Consider the following 18,775-nt stretch of genomic DNA (forward strand, 5'->3'; position numbering starts at 1 on the left):
CCAGGGGAAAGCAGCAGCATCACAGTGGCTGAAAAGAAGCACTCAGTTCATCTCTTACCTAAATATTTAGATCTTTAATTTCTATTTTACCATCTTTTAAACATGATATTGGTATATAAGATTGTTAACAGATGATTTTAGTAAAGAAGTGGCATTTCATTCTTAAAAAGGAAGTGAAAGAACTCAGGAGTCCGAAGTGTGGGGTGAGTTGTTGGTTATGGTGCCATCACTGAGGCATTGCTGCCACCTGGTGACGGCAGACCTCAAGGGCAGGCTGTGTGAGTGCACAGCCCCAGTTCCCTGACTTCTGACTTCCTGAATCAGAAGACTGACGAATGCTGGGGGGTGGGGGTGGGGGTGGGGGTGTGACACTGTCATGGACACCACCTGCCTGAGCTGGCCTTTACAGTCAGATACTTTTCCAGATTTACTGTAGTGATTTTGCAAGGTGAGCTGGTCACGCTTGGGGTGGACCCACATGCAGGGGCCAGCGCGGGCAGGCCTGGGCCTCGCAGGCCTTGAGGGTGTTGCACTGAGGACAGATGCACACATTGCAGACACGGGGCAGCTAGGAGTAGGGCCACCACACCCTTCAGAATCCAGCTTGGCCAGGGAGCTGGGGCAGGGTGGGCGGTCAAGGCTGTGCAGGGCTGCCCGGGCCCTTGTAGACGACCTTCTCCATGCCATCCACCACCTGTGAGTACTCAAGGAACGAGCTGAAGTGCGTGCACTCGAAGCGGCTGTTCCCACGCACGTACTCCAGGAACTCTGGTGTCCCCGGACAGATGACGTTGTCGGCCAGCAACACTGTCCCCTTCCGCAGCAGGCCACACTCCTGCAGGGACAGACGGACGGTTGGAGGAGGTGAGGGTGGCCTAACCTTGGGTCAGCCCTGCACCAGCTCCTCACTGGCAGCAGCCACAGCAGGAAACGGCTGTGCTGGGCCGGGGTCTCCTTGCTCCTCCTGCATCCTCAGTACAGCAGGTGCTTACTAAGCACTAGCTGGAAGTGTGAGTGGAGGAGGTGACGGGGCCAGGATTGGGAAAGCCACAGTGGTGACTGAGGCCAGTGGGTCCCTTGGTCACCGGGTGCCAGGAACACGGGGCTCCTCCAGATCAGATGCCTGGTGCCCAGTGTGTGGGCTGCTGTCAGCGGTCACTGGAGGTTCAATCCGGCCTGACCAGGGTGACTGTTGGGGGGCAGAGATGGGGCACACCTCCCCACCCACCCACAAGCCTGGCCCTTGGGTCCACTCTGAGGTACCCCATTTCCACCAGCGCCTGGGCCCTGGGCAGCTGGCCAGTGTTCCGGGCCTGGGCTCTGCAGAGGGAGGAGCGGCTGGACCTCCCGGGTCCCTCTGCAGTCTCTCTAAGCTGGGGGAGGAGATGCTTAGATTACATCAAAAATCAAAAGAGGAAATACCTCGAGAGGAAATGTTTGTCTGGGGGAGGGGGTGAAGGGACAGCCCAGTTGTTCTGTTGGTAGCTCAGAGTTTTCTTTACATGATCATTAAATAAAAGTGAGGAAAAAAAAAAAAGCAATCCCAAACACAGAAAGCAAAATCAAGCAAGGGCCCCAGGCGTGTCTTAAGTTGCCAGTTGCCAGCCGGACCACAGGGACAGACGGGCACCCCCTGGTGACTTAGGAATGCGAGGTCCACTGTGCAGCCCTCGAATCTCCCTGGTGGTGGCTGCCTCCCTTCCGGCCCATGGGCTGAGGGGGAGGCCAAGGTCCCTCAGGCCAGAGTGGAAAACACAGCTGTGAGATCAGTGAGGCTGGGACAACCCATGAGCCAGAATTTGAACAAAGTACCTCTATTGAATCATGGAGCATTTCTCTTAGAAAAAGAAAAGGAACTTCCCAGCAATCTTGATGAGAAAGGGCAGCCTGGGAGCAGGCGCCCCCCCACCCCCGCCCTGCCCAGCCCCAGGAGGGCATCTCAGGTCTGGGCAGGAAACGCCCAAGGCGAGCTGGAGCTCGTTCTGAAGGACGCAGGTGGACAAGGTGGGCTCAACAAGTCAGGCGCTAAACCCACAGGTTACAGAGGAGGGATGCAAAAGCCGGGCCGCCCGCCTGGGGACAGAGCCCTGGAGAGTTCTGGCCAGAAGCCCACATCCGAGTAAGACTGTGTGCTGGCAGCAGGGAGGGAACGGCATTCAGAGGACCAGAGCCGGGTCCACTGTTCCCTGACCCCTCCCTCCTTCTGCCCAGGGTGTGGGCTGGGCTGAGACTCTGGCCACTGTGTGGCTTCTGTCTGTCTCTGGCTCTGGGGGAAGCCAGCTGCCCTGCTGGGAGGACACCCAAGCAGTCTGTGGAGAGGCCCGAGCAATGGGGGACCGAGGCCGCCTCGAAGCAGCTCCTGGTCTGAACGGCCACCTTCCCTGCCAGCCCCTCACCCCAGCCCAGGGGGAGCAGCCAGGCCCAAGAAGAGCCCAGCTGCAGGGCTTCAGAGTGCACGTTCCCAATTCACAACTTTTCTTCTTTTGAGATAATTACCAGCTTTGAACAAGTGGCACTGAGAAAACTATTAGTTTCCTAGTTACTAAGGGCAATATTTGCTGCTTTTCTATCAATGCAGGCCCCGTAATTATCACACACCCCAAAGCTGCTGAAACCTCCCCTCCCGGTGACGCAGGCCCAGCTGCTCAGTTGCCCAGATGTGCTCCCTGCAGCCGCCCCCGCTCTGGCTCGAGGGCCTCTGTGCCAGCACCCCCACTGCCACCTGTTCTCAGCCAGCACAGGTCCCCGTGCAGCTCCTGGTCTGGGTCCCCTGCACCGCCACCCCTCCCCACTCCACACAGCCAACAGGATCTCTCTGGAAGACAGGTCTAGCCTGCCCTCACCTGCCTGAAGCCCTCCTCCGTGCCCTGCCTGTGTGGTCAAGCCCTCCACACACAGCCCTGGCCCACTGCCCCCACCCTGCCCAGTCCCAGACCATCCTGCACCCTCTCACACACCCCCAGCCAGGGCTGGTTCCTTCTCGCCACGTCCAGGCACCAGGCCCACCACACCCACGCCAACACCACTGGTGCAAGGTCCTGCCTGGCCCCAGCTATGGCTCAAGCAGCCGTGCCCCCCACGCCCACAGTCCCCCTGTGCCGGGTGATGCCCGGCCTGTGGGGGAGCTGAGGTGGGCGAGCAGGGGACTGACAAGGGTCAGCCCCATGTGGCTGCCGGGCTGGAGGCCGTGGTGGGGCAGAGCGTCCCCAGCTGCTGTGTCCCCTTGACCGCCCGGGAGGGACAAGGTGGTGGTCATCAATATTGAGCTCCACTCACCTGGGTGCGAGGCAGCCCCCTGGCTACCACGTGGTGCCGGAGGAGCAGCTGGCACTGAGGCTGGACAGCCTGGGGGTGGGCACGGGGGGGGGCGGGGACGCAGGGGGCGTACAACAAGGAGTCTGGGGAGGAAGGTGGGCAGGAGACGCGTCTTTCCCTGGCCAGCACCTGCCACCCAGTCAGGAGAGCCACGTGGCCACTAGGCTGCCTCCCTCTTGCCTCCCCAGCCCAAGCCCTTGCAGCCCCAGGTGTTCACCCCTCCCAGCCACCCCGGCACAGGCTGCCCTGCAGGGATCCCCCTTCCTCCAGTCTCCACCCCACCCAGGGCCCCGCACTCCCCTCCATGTCCTAAATGCAGGCAGGCTGGCCCAAGCCTCCTGGGCCCCCAGGGCCGCCCTCGGCAGGGCCCATTCCGGCCAGGCGGGCGCAAGGCTCCTGTCAACTATGAATTGGCATTTTCCGTTGGCACTTACCATCTACCTCTACAAGGATTAAATCATTTACTGCTGCAGCTGCTGACTGTCAACACTCCCTGAAACGAGTTCAGGTAGAGAGCTAAAATAAGGCACTCTGTGCTCTGGGAAAAACTGGCAGAACAGGTCTTCAGATAGATACTTTCAGGAGAAGATTTTATGAGCCCAATTCTTGTATCTCCTTGTATCTAGAAAAACACTAAAATCCTTCATGGTGATGACTGCTCCTCGTGACTAGCAGAAACATTTGGCAAAAAAATATGCACTCGATTGCATGTACTCCCCCTTCACCAAAATCACATATATACTGACCTTCCCCCCCTACCTCTTTGGAACAGTTTCTCAGAGCTATCGGGGGTCCTGTCTCCCAGGCTGCAGCTCTCATGTAGCCCCAAATAAAACTTAACTTGCTACTCTCACATTGTGCAATTTTTTTTAAGTAGACACTCACCTCCAGGAGGAGCATGTCTGGCAGGTACCGGTCCTTCCAGTGATCGAGGAAGACCATGTCCACAGTGTCCACGTCATATTTCTTCTTCAGTTGGGGGATGATGTCCTCGGATGCCCCGACGACAACGGTCACCTGAAACAACAGACCCCCACCCGGACCCCTGAGAGTCCAAGTGGCTTCTGGGAGACAGGTTCCTGCTCTGCCCCTCCCTCTGGGGGCCTTGGGAGTCTCCTGCTCTGTGGACTGGGGCTGTGGGCCAGCTGGGTAAATGTGGCCTTGAGCCGCCGGGGTGTGGCCCAGGCCCTTCCTGCCCTCCTGGCCCCTGGAACCTGTGTCCACATCTGTCACCCTAGGAATGGTGCCGCACCCTGTCCTGCAGGCCTGCGAAGTCCACCATCTGCTGGGTGATGGCGGCGTAGTCAGGGTTGAGCTCAATGGTGAGCAGCCGGGCGCCGGGCAGCAGCAGGCGGGCCATTCGCACGGCCGAGTAGCCACAGTAGGCACCCAGCTCCAGCAGCACCGAGGGACGCTGCTCCCTCAACACAGCGTCCACGATCTGGCCTACGGAGGGGAGTGGGGTGAGCAGGCAGGGGGTGACCCACCCCAGTCCTGGCCCATCTCCTTCCTGACTGAGCAGCAGCCCCTCCCAGTGCCTGGCCCCTCAGGCCTCTGCTTTTGTACACGCTGCTCCCTCTCTTTTCCACCATTCCTCCCTGCCCCCAATTTGTCCTAACCCAGAGCTGCCCTCTGTGGAAGCCCCCAGACGTGACAGACGTGACAACCACTGTCCAGCCCCCACTCTGCCCCCAGGCTGCACTCAGAGCCTCCCTGGCTCCCTTGAGCTGGACACTGTCAGAAGGTCCAAGGGGGCTGGACAGTGGCTGTCATGTCTGTCCCCAGGGCCTGACTCCAGGGGGTGTAGTGTGGCACTTGCCTGTGCCCCAGGCTGGAGTCCAAAGGTCAGGAGGCAGCCCGGGGGGCTGGTGCCTGTGCCTGGCAGAGTCCAAGGGTCTCCATACACCGTCAGGCCCAGCCAGGACAGCCAAGGACCCACTACCCACCCTGTGCTGACACCTGGCTCTGCCTGACGGCCTGCGAGTGCAGGGCCCACGTGGAGACTCTGCTGTTGCCTCTGACTGGCGATGGCAAGGGGCCCCCTGAACAGCACCTCCTGGAGGGGGGGTTTATCAAATGTCCCACCCTCCCGTGGGGACAGTGACGTGGGCGTCGGGGCTCTGCACAGCCCCTGACCCTCACCTGTGCCGGTCGCACTGCCCACCTTTCTTGTCGCCCACGTTCATAGCCCACTCCTTCTGCGAGCAGTAGGCGTCGATGGCATCCAGCACGCTCTGCGGGTCCCCGGCCACAGCGTGCTGCAGCACATGGTGCAGAATGCGCTGCTCCTTGCTGTTGCCCATGAGGAGGTTGCGGACGGGGTGCAGGACAAGCTCGTTCCAGCCAATGATGAACAGGCCCCAGAGTCGCAAGGCCTGCAGCAGCCACAGCAGCGCCAGCAACACCAGGCCAAGGGCGCCAGCTGCCAGCAGCAGGGGTGGGGCCTCCAGCATCTGTGATGGGGCAATGGGCGGGGCTCTACCCGGCGGGACTCCTGGGAGCACGTGGTCACCACGGTGTTAGTAACCTGCCCTCCTGGCTGACCCACGCTCTCAGTCTGGGGGTGCTGCCACTGCCACCCCCCCCCCGCCACCCCCCTGTGCTGATGGGGGTACAAGGTTCAAGAGGCCAGCCACATGCCTGGTGGCCAGCTCCAGGTGAGCACAGCCACAGCCCCGCCCACCCACAAACCACTTCCTGCTGGGGCTGCGTCCTGGGGGTCGGGAGCGGGCGTGTCTGGCTTCCCCCAGCCCCGTGGCTTCCCAGACAGCCCTGACAAGGGACACAGCTGGCCTGAGGCTTGTTTACACAGCACAGGGGAAGCCAGCCTCACGCACAGCCCCCTTGGGCACTCACACTCGGGACAGTCCAGGAGCTTGTGTGGCCCTGTAAGTTTCCAGAGAAGGACACAGGAAGCCCCCAAGTCAGGCACACAGGGCACAGCCCATTGGCTCTTCCCGTAGGGGACGACCACACAGGGTCAGTCTGTCCCCTCTTCCCCTTTGAGGAGGAAGGCCACCCTGCCACCCACACCACAGTGGAAGCGAGACAGGCCTCCCCCTGGCAAGTGACCCTTTGGGCAGGTAGCTGGGGTCCCAGTCAGATGAGGGGCCCGGGGCCCCTGAGACACGGTAAGGCTGAGCTGGCACAGAGCAGAGACCTTAAAATGGAAAAGGATGAAAGACAGAGGAAGGTGGGAAGCTTCCATCGGGGCTTGCGGTCACGCAAGGGTCATGCACAGGAAGGGGCCACACAGGACCCCGCTCCCCGAGAAGCTCCCATTGGGAAAGGCACATGGGAAAGCGGGCAGGCCAAGGATCTTGGAGGGGAGACCCCTCGAGGACAGCTCAGGGCTTCAAACCCCAACACCCTGGACCACGAGGAGGGGGCCTGGTGGGCAGAGCAGGGATGAATAGGGGAGCATGGACATCCAGATGTCTGAGTGGTCTCAGGCCACATGGCCTATTTACACCAGGCACAGTGAGCACGTGGTCAGCAGGTCAGAGTCTGCACACACAAAGACCCAGGTGGGGCCCACGCCCTGCTCTGCTCCCAGGCCACTGACCAGACCTGCCTCCTCAGACGGCTCTGCCCACCACGTCCCTCCTCTGAGCTCAGCAGCAAAGCAGATGGAATTTGTGCGCGGTTCTCCTGCCTTTAGGTAATTTAAGCAGGAACCATAACCTGAAGGTGACCAGAGTCCTGGCACGTGGGCCCCTCCCGGAGGCCGGCCTGGCCCTCAAGTGAGAGCAGAGAGGCAGTGAGACATAGCCTGGAGCGTCCCCCAGTCCGGACACCAGGGACAGCCTCCCTGGTTTCCCTGGTCCTGGCACTGCCCTGCAGGCTAAGGAGGCACATGCCCCATGGGGCAGGACGCACCACCACCCAGGAGGCAGGTGGGGGAATCACAGGGGAGGCGCCGTGGGTTAAGGCACAGCGCTTTCTTCCAGGGACAGGTGACAGGACTCAACAAGGAGGGGCCGAGTGGCCTGAAGTGACCAGAACTGCTCACTGTGCTCCTTTCTGCGGGCTTAGGAGCCCCTAACCACACCTGTGTTGCTTTATGTATCATGACTATCTTCACTAGCGGTGGTGAGATGTTGGATCATTTTGATTTATTCTCTGGGTTGATGAAAAAAACTAATAAATGTTACACATAAATATCAAAAATAAGAAAGAATATTCCGGGGACTTCTCTGGTGGCTCAGTGGCTAAGAATCTGCCTGCCAATGCAGGGGACACAGGTTCGTGCCCTGGTCTGGGAAGATCCCACATGCCGTGGAGCAACTAAGCCCGTGCACCACAACTACTGAGCCTGTGCTCTAGAGCCCGCAAGCCACAACTACTGAGCCCATGTGCCACAGCTACTGAACCCCACGTGCCTAGAGCCCGTGCTCCGCAACAAGAGAAGCCACCGCAATGAGAAACCCATGCCCGGCAACGAAGACCCAACGGGGCCAAAAATAAATAAATTTATTAAAAAAAAATAAAAAGAATAAAGCCACTGAAGGAAGCCACACTTGGAGGAAGCGCTTCAGGGCCGTGGAGAACCCTCTGTGGGGAAACAAAACATGGAGGGCTCCTCTTGTTTCAGGTCTTCGTACCCAAGTGTCTTCTGCTCTGCCCTTCCAAAGAGCCACGGTGAGGTCACTCGGTATACCCAGCGGTGGCCTTGGGACCCTAGGATCCCAACACCCTGCTTGGCTCTGGGCCCAGGGTGGGAGATAAAGAGCCCCAGTTACCCTGAGAGGAGGACAAAGGGGCCGTTGGCCAGAAGGTAAGAGCCGATGACCGAGGGGCACCCTCAAGCCCTCTGTTTCTGTGTGTCCTAAACACGCATGATGGAAGGTTTTAAGGGGCTTGCAAAGTGCACTTTCCAAACATGGTTCCCGACCACAGTGAGGGGAAGGGGCAAAGCTCTGTGCAGGATGCTGTATCCTGTTCCTGGTGGCTCTCGCCTCAGGACAGGGGCAGTCCTGGGAGAGGCTGCCGTGGAGATCCGGTTTTGCTGAGGAGGCAGGACCTTCATGAGGCCTCCACAGGTGACACATTTAGCATCATAATAGCGAGAGGGAAGTTGAGGGAGACACAGATAAATGAAAAGACATCCCATGTCCATGGACTGGAGACTTGACATTGTCAGGATGTAAATAGTGCCCAGCGTGACCCTCAGATACAATGCCACTCTCACCAAAAAAGTCCAATAGCATTTTTGCAGAAATAGAAAAATCCATCCTAAAAGTCATATGGAATCTCAAGGGACCTACAATAGCCAAAACAATCTTGGAAGAGAACAAAGTTGGAGAACTCACACTTCCTAATTTCAAAACTTACTGCAAAGCTATAGTAATTAACACACTGTGGTACAGAGACATAGAACAAACGGACAGAACTGAGAGGCGGGAAACAAACCTTCACGTCTATGATCAAAAGATTGTTTTACAAGGTGCCAAGACCACTCCATAGGACATGGTTCTGGGACAACTAGAGTTCCACCTGTGAAAGAATGAACTTGGACCCTTACCTCACACCATATATAAAACTAACTCAAAATGCATCCAAAACCTAATTTTAAGAGATAAAACCATAAAACTTGTAGAAGAAAACGTAGGAGTAAATCTTCATGACCTTGAATTTGGCAATGGATTCTTTGATATGACACCAAAACCACAGGCAACAAAAGAAAAACAGATAGACTTTCATTAAAATTAAAAACTTTGTGCATCAAAGGACACTATCTAGAGAGCAAAGGACAACCCAGGGGATGGGAGAAAATATTTGCAAACCACATATCTGATGAGGGTTTAAAATGCTGAATATATATAAGAATTCCTACAACTCAAAGACAACAGCCCAGTTAGAAAATGGGCAAAGGACATGAATAGACATTTCTCTAAAAAAGATACACCAACAACCAATAAGCACACAAAAAGGTGCCCAACATCACTAGTCACTAAGGAAATGTAGATCAAAGCCACAAGGTACAATTTCACACCAATTAGGATGACTTCCCCAAAAAAAGGGAACATAATGAGTGTTGGCGGGGATGTGGAGAAATCGGAAACTCGTGCACGGCTGATGGGAACGTAAGATGGAGCAGCTGCTGTGGAAAAAAGCTGGTGGTTCCTAAAAATGTTAAATATAGAGTCACCATATGACCCAGCAATTCCACTTCTGGGAGTGGACCCAAGAGAAGTAGGAGCAGGGACTTGAACCTGCACTTGTCTCCCCACGTTCTGAGCAGTGTGAGTCACAGCAGCCGAGGGACGAACGAATGGAAACGGACGAACGGACAAAGTGTGATCTATCTGCACACTGGGGCATCACTTGGCTATTAAGATGAATGCAGCCCTGATTCATATTCCACAAGGAAGGAAGTGCTGACACCCTGCTACATCACGGATGGACCTAGAGGACATTATGCTCAGTGATATAAGCCAGACACAAGAGGATAAATACTGAATGTTTCCACTCATATGAAATACCTACAAGAAGCAAATCCACAGAGACAGAAAGCAGAACAGAAGTTGCCAGGGGCTGGGGAGGAGGAGGGTAATTACTGCTGAATGGGGACAGAGCTTCTGCCTGGGATGATGAGAAAGTGCTGAAAATAGCGGCAATGGTTACACAACTATGTGAATGCACTTAATGCCACCGAACTGTATGCTTAGAAATGGTTAAAATGGTGAATTTTAACTTATGTATGTTTTACTACAGTAAAAACAGTGGAAAACCAAGAAAACAAGCCACCTTGTTTCTGGTCCTCCCTATTCCAAAAAGAAAAAGGGACACACCACTCCTCACTAGGAAGCAGGATCCAGAAAAACCAGCCCAGCTCCCAGTCTCTCTGTCCTCTGGCCACCTGCCCCCTGAGACTGGGTGCCTGGCGGCAGCCTGCTGCCCGCCCACAGTGCACACTCACCCGCTTCTGGGAGGAGGGGAAGGCCTTCTTGTCCTGAGCTTCCTCCGACACCTCCAGTGTATGTACATACCCTGCATCCATCTCCCCAGAGACAGCACGTGGACCTGGGTGAGGGGCAGGCCCTCTCTCCCAAAACCACTACAGCAACAGCCCACCCCGCAAACCTTCCTTATTATAAGCCCGTTATTTTTATAGCTGCGTTGGGTCTTTATTGCTGCTCACGGGCTTTCTCTAGTTGCGGCGAGCAGAGGCTACCCTTCGTTGCGGTGTGCAGGCTTCTCATTGGGTGGCTTCTCTTGTTGCGGGGCCCGGACTCTAGGCACACGGGCTTCAGTAGTTGTGGCTCGTGGGCTCTAGCGCACAGGCTCAGTAGTTATGGCGCACAGGCTTAGTTGCTCCGCGGCATGTGGGATCTTCCTGGACCAGGGCTCGAACCCATGTCCCCTGCACTGGCAGGCGGCTTCTTAACCACTGCACCACCAGGGAAGTCCCAAGCCCGTTCTTAAGTGTTCTCCCTGCAACCCCCAAACCACGCCCTCCCTCATCTCCTATCACCACTTATCCTCCTGGAGATAATCCCCCTAAGGGCCCAATGCAGACACTGGCCAGGGCCCTGGCCCCCCTCAGACCCAGGTGGGGACCGGCATTCAGGGCACGGACAACCAGAGCCATGGGATCTTCAGTCCCGGGGTTCCAAGGCTTGTCTGAAAGGTCCATCAAGACACTGGGAATGCCTCTGGCCCCTCTGCAAAGAGCTGAATGTGCTGTGGCACCCGGGTGGCCCTCCCCCTGTCTGGAGAGCAGCAGACGCCTGGGCCTCAGCCACACTCGTGGGGCAGCCGGGGGGGGGCCATACGGCACTTGTGTGGGGGCTCCAGGAGCCACACAGGGCCGGCCAGCCTCCCGGAGAAAGGGCTTGAGGGGCGCAGCGTCCCCAGAAGGCAGGCCTCAGAGCACAGGCAACAGTTGGGGACAAAAGGGTGGGTTGGCCAGGGTCCTTGTGAAGGGGGTCCAGGGGCTGGCTGCCCAAGCTGGGGGTCTGCCGGGGACACGCAAAGCTGTGCGCTCAGGCACTGCCCGTGTACACCCCGTGGGACGCGGAGGCCCAGGGACCACAGGCTCATCTCCCTTCCTTGTGATTCTGGCTCCAGACATGTCCGCAGACCACAGTGAGGACAGGTGCTGCCCCTGAAGCAGGGGGCAGGGGAAGGCCAGGGCACCTCCTGGGCTGGAGTCCCTCCTGGCCCTTGGGGGCCGCTCTGCTCCTCCCTGGGGACTCCCTGCAGCCCCGCTGATGGAGCAGCACTCGGGCTGCCTCTGCCCACTTCCTCCTGGTCGACACAGCATCCTTGCTAAGGATAAGGTGGTCTGAGTGGCTCCCCTTCGCACTCCCTCCTCCCCCAGCCCCTGCCTCCTCTGCCCTCTGTCCCTTCCCAGCATTTTCCCTCCCCCCAGCCCCTAAAATCCCCCAGTCCCTGAAACCTTGGGCCCTGCCCCACTGGGGGCTCTCAAGGGACTCAGGGACCCCGGAAAGCAATCACTTGAGGCTGAAAAGGAAAAAAAAGTGAATTGGAAACATTTAGTCTACGCCTCCCTACGTATATATCAGTGAAGAAAAAGTCTTAAAGGTGTCCCCACAGATGCTGGTGGGAAGCTTTAAGGCCTCATATGGAACGGGTAATTAGCCTGCCCCACCTGCCACAACATGATTCGGATAAAAATATAAAACGAAGCAAAGACAAGGTCCAACTCTTATATAAACTAGTGAGTTTTACATAATTGTATTTATGCCTGACGCATAGCTAAAATTTTTTTTAAAGAAAACCATCCCTGTTTGCATCTGTCTATATGTTTATATAAGATTGTATGTTTATATATATATATATATATATATGATATTTCCCTACCTCCAGATGGTATTACCAAATCAGGTTATAAAATTCCTTAAAGGAGTTCTATCCTAATTGGCTTCGAGAGGAACAAGCACTTACATAAATTAAATCTTCCTAAAACTCCCGAAATATAAGAACCAACTCAACTGTTTTTCCCGTAATTTGGTAAATCTTTGCTAAATAAAGTTCCCGTAATTTGGTAAATCTTTGCTAAATAAAACTAGTTTAATATTGTTCATTTCATAAAACAGGTGTATCTTTAGAGTTGTCAACATTAAACATAGTGCAAATATACATTTTTATTCTACTTGGTTTACTGGTCAAATAGCTAATATTTTATCCACTAGACATTTAAGATTTTACACATAAGTTTGATTTTAATCAAATCTAGTCACTATTCTGACAAACTTTATTTCAATAATAATTGTGTTTTATAATGTGTCTGCCTAAAAACAGTTTCCAAAATCTTTTTGGTAACTTGCAACCTTAGAGTTATGCCAAGTTAAGTTAAATAACAGATATTCATTGAATATCTAAATAAGATAAAGTGTTGAGGATTTCCCTGGTGGCGCAGTGGTTAAGAATCCGCCTGCCAATGCAGGGGACATGGGTTCAAACCCTGGTCCAGGAAGATCTCACATGCCGCGCAGCAACTAAGCCCGTGCACCACAACTACTGAAGCCTGCGCGCCTAGAGCCTGTGCTCAGCAACAAGGGAAGCCACCGCAATGAGAAAGAAGCCCACGCACCGCAGAGAAGAGTCGCCCCCACTCGCCACAACTAGAGAAAGTCTGCACACAGCAACGAAGACTCAACACAGCCAAAAATAATTAATCAATCAATTAATTAAAAAAGATAAAGTGCTGAAACATTCATTATTAGGCATAAGTTTATATACTTTTGGCTTCTCATGTTTATATGATACAAAGAAGCTAAAGACATTTGGGTGTGTTAATAAACATATTCTTGCCACAGTTAAACAATTTGTACTGTCAAAAGCATCTACGTCCAGATTACGAGATGTTATATGCATAAAATTTGCTAATCTGCTACAGAATACTGGGATATGACAGACAATTTGCAATTGCCTACTTCCTAGTTTTCTCTGTAAAATAAAGGTTGCTAATGGTTAAAAATTATAATCAATGTGTGAGAATAAAACTACTACTAGATACAAAGCAAAGGGAAACAACTTGGTACACAAAGTTGGAAAATAGGATATGTTCTTATGTGAAAAGTATGCAGAGAATGTAGGATGTGTTTTTGTTAGGGAAGGAGAGTCGTTTTGTCCTCAAGTAAAATAAAAAAGAGGGAAACAAACCTGAATGGACATAGAAAGTGGTGGAAGCTTTGTGGAAAAGGAATTTTGTGTTGTGAGGTTACAGCTGGCTAAGGTTAAATGGATTTGTATACGAAGTTTTCTTAAATGAGCTTTACCATCAATAGCATACTGATACAAAACTAGAGCTTGGTTTCCTCTCTGTTAAAATGAGATTTCTTGGATTATTGGTCTGCTTTTAATAAGAGATTGTAAAAGGTTTCTCTCTACCTTTTGAATAATCTTCCTAGGAAAAAAATCTGTGTCTTAAAATAATTCCCTGTACCCCTAGTTGCCACTCGGGAGAACTGAGTGTCCCCCCTGGTCAAAAACCCAGGTCTGCAGTCCTGTTTCCTCCTGTTCCTACTTGTGAGCTCCCATATTGTCACTTGGTTAAGGAGATAACTGAGTCTTGTTCTGCCATGAGCTGGGATCCTATTTAATCAAGTGTTCAAACCTTCTGACATTTGGGACAACTCTGTCTTCCCCAAATCAATCCTAAATGAAGTCTGGATCTCAAAATGGCTTTGGGATTTCCCAGAGGGTCCTTGGAAAATCTCAGTGGTTTGTACTTTTACCTTGCAAAAGAAGGGATGTTAAAAATAATTAGGTCTGTCTGTTATGGTAAACTGCATGGGAAGCACTGTCAAATAAGAAGTGAATCTTAACTTTCCATATGTTATATTTGTACAGGTAAATGCTATTAATATAAATATTTTAGAAATTTTGCTTGTTTTCCATATGTTCTGGTATAATGTTATCACTCATAATTATAGTTAATATTTAAAATGGTGTGTATGTTACAGAAACACCCAAATTTCCTTGTCAATTGTGTTTTTATGATGACCTCTCATCAGTTGTTTTTTTTTTAGTTTTTAGTTTTGGGTGTGTTGGGTCTTTGTTGCTGTGCATGAGTTTTCTCTGGTTGCGGCGAGCGGGGGCTACTCTTTGCTGCAGTGCACGGGCTTCTCATTGCAGTGGCTTCTCTTGTTGCGAAGCACAGGCTCAAGGCGTGCGGGCTTCAGTAGTTGTGGCATGCGGGCTCAGTAGTTGTGGCACGCAAGCTCTAGAACGCAGGCTCAGTAGTTGTGGCGCACGGGCTTAGCTGCTCCATGGCATGTGAGATCTTCCTGGACCAGGGCTCGAACCCATGTCCCCTGCACTGGCAGCCGGATTCTTACTGCACCACCAAGGGAAGCCCCTCTCATCAGTTCTTTAACCACAGCCATTTTAAGTCTTTTGTCAGCTGCAGGTAACTTTGTTTCACTCTGATGTTTCTCCAAAGCATTTGAAATCAGCTACAGGCCAGGGGGCTTCATCCTCAACAAAAAGGGCCTGCCTCAGAGACCTGCGGAAGGACTGGGCAGGGACCTCGGGCAGCGCCATCCCTCTGGACTAAGGATCAGAACCCAGAACCCAGAACTCTAGTGGAGAAACCCATGGGCCCAGGAACTGCTCTCCCAAGATCAAGCAGAACGAAAACTAACTACATGACACAATGTTCATTGCAGCTCTATTTACAATAGCCAGGACATGGAAGCAACCTAAGTGCCATGGACAGATGAATGGATAAAGAAGATGTGGCACATATATACAATGGAATATTACTCAGCCATAAAAAGAAACGAAATTGAGTTATTTGTAGTGAGGTGGATGGACCTAGAGTCTGTCATACAGAGTGAAGTCAGAAAGAGAAAAACAAATACTGTATGCTAACACATATATATGGAATCTAAAAAAATAAAAAAATGGTTCTGAAGAACCTAGGGGCAGGACAGGAATAAAGACACAGACGTAGAGAATGGACTTGAGGACGCGGGGAGTGGGAAGGGTAAGCTGGGACGAAGTGAGAGGGTGGCATGGACATATATACACTACCAAATGTAAAATAGATAGCTAGTGGGAAGCAGCCACATAGCACAGGGAGATCAGCTCGGTGCTCTGTGACCACCTAGAGGGGTGGGATAGAGAGGGTGGGAGGGAAATGCAAGAGGGAGGAGATACGGGGATGTACGTATATGTATAACTGATTCACTTTGTTATAAAGCAGAAACTAACACACCATTGTGAAGCAGTTATACTCCATTAAAGATGTTAAAAAAAAAAACTACATGAGACTAAGTAAACTGACAAAGCATGATTATAATTTTTATGGCTTCTGTTTAGAATACTGTAGGCTCTTTTCTTTTTTAAGAGTTATTTGTTTATTTTTTAAATTATTATTAATTTGGTTGTGCCAGGTCCTAGTTGTGGCAGGCCAGCTCCTTAGCTGCAGCTCGAGGGATCCTTAGTTGCGGCTCACTGGCTCCTTAGTTGTGGCATGAGAACTCTTAGTTGCAGCATGCATGTGGGATCTAGTTCCCTGACCAGGGATTGAACGCGGGCCCCCTGCATTGGGAGTGCTGAGTCTTATTCACTGCACCACCAGGGAAGTCCCTTGTTGGCTTTTTAATGTCCCATTTTCTGGATATTAGAGAAAAAAAAAAAACTTTCCCTTTTCTCTTAAGCTATCTATGACTCATAACAATCTAGTAAGTTATACTTCTGTAAACAAAATTGAAGCATTTGTTTTTCTCTGCACCTGATCCCTCCAAAAATCAGAAACTATTATTGGGTATCCTTATTTTCATGGCAATATAGTTATTTGCATAGGTTTAATAAGACTCTGTCTTCTTTGTGATAGGACATAACTGAAAACATTGGTTGTATTACCAAGGAATGTCATGTTTGAAAATGACACATGGACTCAGCTATGACCAGACGGTTCTAAGGAACTGCAGTCACTTTATGGAACCAAGGCTTAAAAAGCCCTCTGGGAAAACCCAGCCTGGTGCTGGGCATCCAGGGTCCCCAGTCTCCCAGGGAGCGAGGAAGGTCGCCTCCTACAGGTCTAGGAACCCTGGGATATTGGGGGAACCTTGAGCAGAGAGGAGTTCACTCGAGTCTGCAGGTGAATTCTGCTGGCACTTTCTTGACTTCCTAGTCTTGGAAGCTTTTAAATGTCCAATCTGAGATTCCCTGCAAAAAATTCCACGAGGCAAACTTTAAAAGGGCTGTGTGTCAACCATTATTCTTGCTGCACTTACATAAAGAATCAGCCCAAATCTAGTGAGACCGGAGCTATTTTGTAAACAAGAATAATCTTACTTTATTTTTGATCAAAAATGGAAGTGACTACAGACAGAAATTTTGTCTCAGTGGAGATAATAATACACCTTGTGGGTCATCAGAGTCCAGTCCTGTCTGTTGCCTTTGAGGTTTTATTATCCACCTGTTCGCTGGACTGCACTGCCAACTTACACATTTGTCAGCATTCAACAGATCCCCAGGCCTTTCCATTTCCTTCAATATCTGATACACCTCTCCAAATATAAATTTTTCCCATTTTCCTCCCTCTCTCCTGGTGTGACTGCCCAGACCATCCTGGTACTCAGGTGTCGTGTAGCTGCCCTTTTCCTCCAGGGTCTGAAAAAGCCCTGGAAGCTGAAGGGAGATAAGGTGGCAAGAACTTCAGAGAACCGGTCACCACTGCCCATCACATGTGGGCCACTGTGTGAGCCCACTGGGATGCCCACGTCTCCCGGGCTCTGCTGCGGATGGAAGTAGCCTTGCCTGCGACTCTGAGGTCTCCACGTCACCACAAACATTCACAGGCAAACCAGGAAATCTAGTGGACTGCCACCGCAGCCTCACTCCACCACCTAGAGACTTGAGAGCTCAACGTCTAAAATCTTCTCAACTGGCCAGCCTCAGGACTCAAAACCCGGGTTTACTGTTGGCTCCGACCATTCACTAAGGAGACGCTCCCTGACAGAACCCAGCCAGGCCCCTCTGAGCCCTCTTCTCCAAGAGGCCTCCTGTAAAGACTGGTACAAACACTGACTGCGTTTCACAGCTAGAGGCCACTTCCCTACAATGCCCTGGCCTCCCACGGTGCCCACCTGACAAGCTCATCGCTTCTAGCAACACCGCCCAGCTTCTGCAGGAGGGCAGGAGTCCAAATCCAGTTGGCAAGCTCAGGAGGGAATCACATGGACCCACACCTCTTGGCACTTTTTGTATTTTCCACCCCCTGAGTCTCGAGCCCCGATGCCCCCCCACCCACACTTAAAAGGCCCAGTTGCCTCTGAGCAAGTTTGGAGGGTGCTGGGGTCTTTCCCCAACTGTGCCATTACCAATGTCCTCTGTGTTTATCTGACCCACTCTCCTGGCAAGCCCCTCGGACCCCTCCAGTAGTGGAGGCAGCAGCGTGCAGGAATCCCACTGTTCAAAACTCAAAAGGCTGGTCTGGGGCAGGTCCGGGCCCAGGCTTCCCCTCCCTGGTAGGGCCACCATTCCCACAAAAGGTAAGGCCCCAGGGCACCCCGGGGCCTGTCAGAGCTGCCAGTTGGCTGAGCCCCTCGCCCAGGCCCCCACAGTTCTCCCTCTCCGAGGACCCAAGGACTGTCAGACCCTGACTCTGCAACCCATTCCCATGGCCAAGCCCTCCCAGAAACCACCACGCCTGGGGTCGGGGTCTCCAAGCCCTGTGGTGGCCTCTGTGCCCAAGTGGACTTTCTCTCTGCAGCACGACTCCCCCTTCCTCCACCAGCCTGGTGCCACCGCCCCCACCCATGTCAGGAGACCCCACCTCTTGTCCAGAGAGCCCCTCACCCCAGGTCCTGGGACCCCCCCCAACACCCACCCCACTTAAGGTCTAGAGACTCCACCTCATGTCCGGAGACCCACTCCAGATCCGGGGACCTCGCCACCCTAGGTCCCGGGACCCCACCCCAGGTTGAAGCCCCCCTCCATATCCGGAGACCCCGCCCCAGATCCGGGGACCCGCCCCCCCTATTTAGGGTCCGGAGACCCCACCTCACCTCCGGAGACCCACCCCATGTCCAGGGACATTCCCCGCCCAGGTCGGAGCCCCCACCCCCAGGGGGATACCTCCACCCGGATCCGCCCCCCATTCGAGGCTCCTCGCCCCGGGTCGGAGCCCCTCTCCCCGTCCGGACCCCGCCGCCGGGTGGGCCCCTGGCCGCGCACACCAACCTCTCGCGTCTCCGTCGGTCGTCGGCGCAGGCAGCGCGGCGGGCAGCCCGACACGGCCGAGGCCCCAGGCGGCGGCGGCGGCGGCGGCGGCGGCGGCGGCGGCGGCGGTTATGGCGGCGCTGCTGGGACCTGTCGGGCGCTTCCGGTGGCGTGTGCGGGCGGTGCCGGGCGGAGCGCGGGGCGCGGCAGGTCTGCGGGGCGCGGGCTGACGGGCGCGGGATTGGGGTCCGCGCGAGGAGGCGGGACGGGGGCCGGAGGGGTCCGCGCCGGCGCCCTTACCCGCTGGGAACAG

The 18,775-nt window shown here is 53.6% G+C and overlaps 2 protein-coding genes across 10 annotated transcripts in view; one reads left to right on the forward strand and one right to left on the reverse strand.

Annotated features, from left to right (window-relative positions):
* Positions 1-52: 52 nt before the first annotated feature.
* COMT (catechol-O-methyltransferase) lies at positions 53-18,588 on the reverse strand. 2 transcript variants are annotated; one of them, XM_004275994.4, is made up of 5 exons: positions 18,484-18,588; positions 5,480-5,768; positions 4,568-4,761; positions 4,201-4,332; positions 53-835 (listed from the first exon to the last, which is right to left on the reverse strand). In XM_004275994.4, exons 2-5 carry the CDS (start codon positions 5,766-5,768, stop codon positions 635-637), a joined length of 816 nt encoding a protein of 271 aa, XP_004276042.1. In that variant the 5' UTR covers positions 18,484-18,588; the 3' UTR covers positions 53-634. The 2 variants fall into 2 exon arrangements, with proteins under 2 accessions (XP_004276042.1, XP_012390762.1); XM_012535308.3 differs by having other exon boundaries at positions 5,480-5,809.
* TXNRD2 (thioredoxin reductase 2) overlaps positions 18,574-18,775 on the forward strand; it is a 34,533-nt gene continuing 34,331 nt past the window's right edge. For all 8 annotated transcript variants that reach the window (XM_033439533.2, XM_033439535.2, XM_033439534.2 and 5 more), the window contains exon 1: positions 18,574-18,672. In XM_033439533.2, coding sequence (XP_033295424.1) covers positions 18,594-18,672 — 79 coding nt within the window. In that variant the 5' untranslated portion in view covers positions 18,574-18,593. The remainder of the gene's footprint in view (positions 18,673-18,775) is intronic.

The sequence above is a fragment of the Orcinus orca genome, chromosome 15 (genome assembly GCF_937001465.1).
Source record: "Orcinus orca chromosome 15, mOrcOrc1.1, whole genome shotgun sequence".
In the NCBI taxonomy this organism is placed as follows: domain Eukaryota; kingdom Metazoa; phylum Chordata; class Mammalia; order Artiodactyla; family Delphinidae; genus Orcinus; species Orcinus orca.

What these genes read in the sequence shown, in the direction of transcription:
- COMT (XM_004275994.4), bottom strand. Translation starts at nt 5,768, where the DNA reads ATGCTGGAGGCCCCACCCCTGCTGCTGGCAGCTGGCGCCCTTGGCCTG. An exon ending in TCGCAGGCCTGCAGGACAGG is followed by an intron (nt 4,333 to 4,567) that starts GTGCGGCACCAT and finishes CTGTTGTTTCAG; the next exon opens with GTGACCGTTGTCGTCGGGGC. An exon ending in CAGACATGCTCCTCCTGGAG is followed by an intron (nt 836 to 4,200) that starts GTGAGTGTCTAC and finishes CTGTCCCTGCAG; the next exon opens with GAGTGTGGCCTGCTGCGGAA.